The sequence below is a fragment of the Apaloderma vittatum genome, unplaced genomic scaffold, assembly GCF_000703405.1.
Source record: "Apaloderma vittatum isolate BGI_N311 unplaced genomic scaffold, ASM70340v1 scaffold12806, whole genome shotgun sequence".
NCBI lineage: Eukaryota > Metazoa > Chordata > Aves > Trogoniformes > Trogonidae > Apaloderma > Apaloderma vittatum.
Window position 1 is genome coordinate 1 of NW_009723435.1, and position 2,191 is coordinate 2,191.

A 2,191-nucleotide genomic window follows, 5' to 3' on the forward strand; every position below is an offset into this window, starting at 1 on the left:
TCGCTCGGGAAGCGTCAGGGATCCAACTGCAACGAGAAAGCGTGATTTTCGTGTTTTTATTTTGTGTGTTTTTACATCCCCGCGTGCCTCCCAGGCGGGGCGAGGGGTGCGCTGGCGTTGGGGCGGCGGGGAGACACCCTGGGGTTGCTCGAGGGCTTGCAGGGCTCGGTAAGCCTTTTCCTCCTTTGCAGAGCAAGGATGAGCCTGTTTGGGTCAACGTCGGGGTTCGGTACCGGAGGTACCGGCATGTTTGGCAGCACGACTGCGGATAACCATAATCCAATGAAGGTACGTGCTTTAGCCCCCCTGGGAACCGCTGTTGTGCTGCTGTGTTTGAGTGTGTCTCAGCAGGACCTGGTAACTCACTCTGTAGAAGAAATGCAGCCTAAGTGCGCAGTTTTCAGATGTGGCTCATTTCGTTTTGTCTTCCGCTCTTCGTAGGATATTGAAGTGACGTCTCCACCTGACGACAGCATATCGTGTTTAGCATTCAGTCCACCAACGTTGCCGGGTAATTTTCTCATTGCGGGATCATGGGCAAACGATGTAAGTATTCAAAGTCAGACCTAGAAATGAATAAAGTGGGGGCATTGGTGCCCAAACTGCAAAATGTGATCCTAACAACCGGTGCCAGGACACTTGAAAATCTTCTTCTCTGTAGAACCGTATTAAGTTTGACAGCTGAGCTGCTTCAAGTAAGAAATTGATCTTCAGATACAACACACAGAGAAATTAGTTGAGTTTCAGCTCGGAATATGTAGCCAGTGTTTTCATGGTAGATCTTTATTGCTTTGATTTTTCTTTTTTTCTACTTGTTTGGGTTTTAGTTTTCATTTTCTTACACAGTTAGGCTAATGTAGTTATGCTTTGCCCAGTGAAAGAACTGCGAACACAGCAATAAATCTAATTTGATAGTGTAGTCTTAAAAGCAATTAAGTTTCTACAACCTTAGCGAAGTTTTTTTGTATTAAAGAGTGAGATTGCAGCTGGCACAAACAGGGAGGGAAGACGAACGTGAGTGCATTTTTCAGCTGTAACATTTGGTCTGTTGGGAGTCGCCTGCAGCAGGCAGCTTCTTCCTAGTTGACGGTTAAGAGCTCTTCAGGAGAGAACAGGGAGGTGTTGCGTGATTGTAACCTACTTCTGAGGTGGAGTTTAAGTTGTGGGGTTGGGTTACGACTGCACAGATAAAGGCAACATAGAATAACGTTTCGCTAGTTCTGAAAAAACTTGGTGTTTATAATCATACTTTTAATTGGATAAACTAAGGCTGGGGTCTTCAAGAAGAGAAATCTTTCAAGTTCTTAGCTTTAATACGTCTGTACACTTCTCCTGTTACAGGTTCGCTGCTGGGAAGTTCAAGATAACGGGCAGACAATTCCAAAGGCTCAGCAGATGCACACAGGGCCCGTACTAGATGGCTGCTGGAGTGACGTATGTTCCCGTTTAAAAATAAATGAGTAGTTTTTACCAAAACCCTAAATAAATTGATGTGTAGTTTCCAGACAGACACGAGTGCCACCTGTGGATGTGGCCCATGGTTATTGTGTAGACTTAGGTTGCTGTAAATGTGTGATAAATGTGTTCTAATGGAATAGACTAACAGGGCTGTAAGGAGGGTAAAAAGTGAGTTTAAAAGAAAGGATGCGTTTAAAGCTAGGTAATGGCTAGCACAGTTTTCTGCAAGAAACAGTTGTAAATAAATTTCCATTTTTATGTTTCTTTGTCTTGCAATCCCTGTGTACGTTATGTTCATGTTATGCTATTACTGGAGGAGAAAAAAACTTGACAGTTTTCTAATAGACACTGCATGAGAGAGCTGTTTTATATCTTGGCCTTATTCTTGTTTTTTTTAGGATGGGAGTAAAGTATTTACTGCTTCTTGTGATAAAACTGCCAAAATGTGGGATCTCAACAGTAATCAAGCTATTCAGATTGCACAAGTAAGCAAGCAAGCCCCAAACTATTAAGTGTCTTATTTTTTCCTTTTAAAAATTGTTATTATATATTATAAATATTATTAGCAAATTAAGCTAATGTTTAGTGCTTCTGAGGTAGATACTACTATATGAAATGTGTTTGTAGGGAGCTTTTTCTATTTTTGGGATAATGAAGTACATGTGAATAGGGAGACCTGCAATCAAAATGATTTGAATAACCTGTGCAGCTGTTGCTTCTTTTTAGTTGAGAG

General features: G+C 41.9%; 1 protein-coding gene across 1 annotated transcript in view; it reads left to right on the plus strand.

Annotated features, from left to right (window-relative positions):
• Window positions 1-184: 184 nt before the first annotated feature.
• The window catches only part of RAE1 (ribonucleic acid export 1), a 6,810-nt gene continuing 4,803 nt past the window's right edge, over window positions 185-2,191 (plus strand). Inside the window, exons 1-4 of the mRNA XM_009872127.1 lie at window positions 185-288; window positions 442-546; window positions 1,342-1,434; window positions 1,857-1,943. Of these exons, the coding sequence (XP_009870429.1) occupies window positions 199-288; window positions 442-546; window positions 1,342-1,434; window positions 1,857-1,943 (375 nt within the window). The 5' untranslated portion in view covers window positions 185-198. The remainder of the gene's footprint in view (window positions 289-441; window positions 547-1,341; window positions 1,435-1,856; window positions 1,944-2,191) is intronic.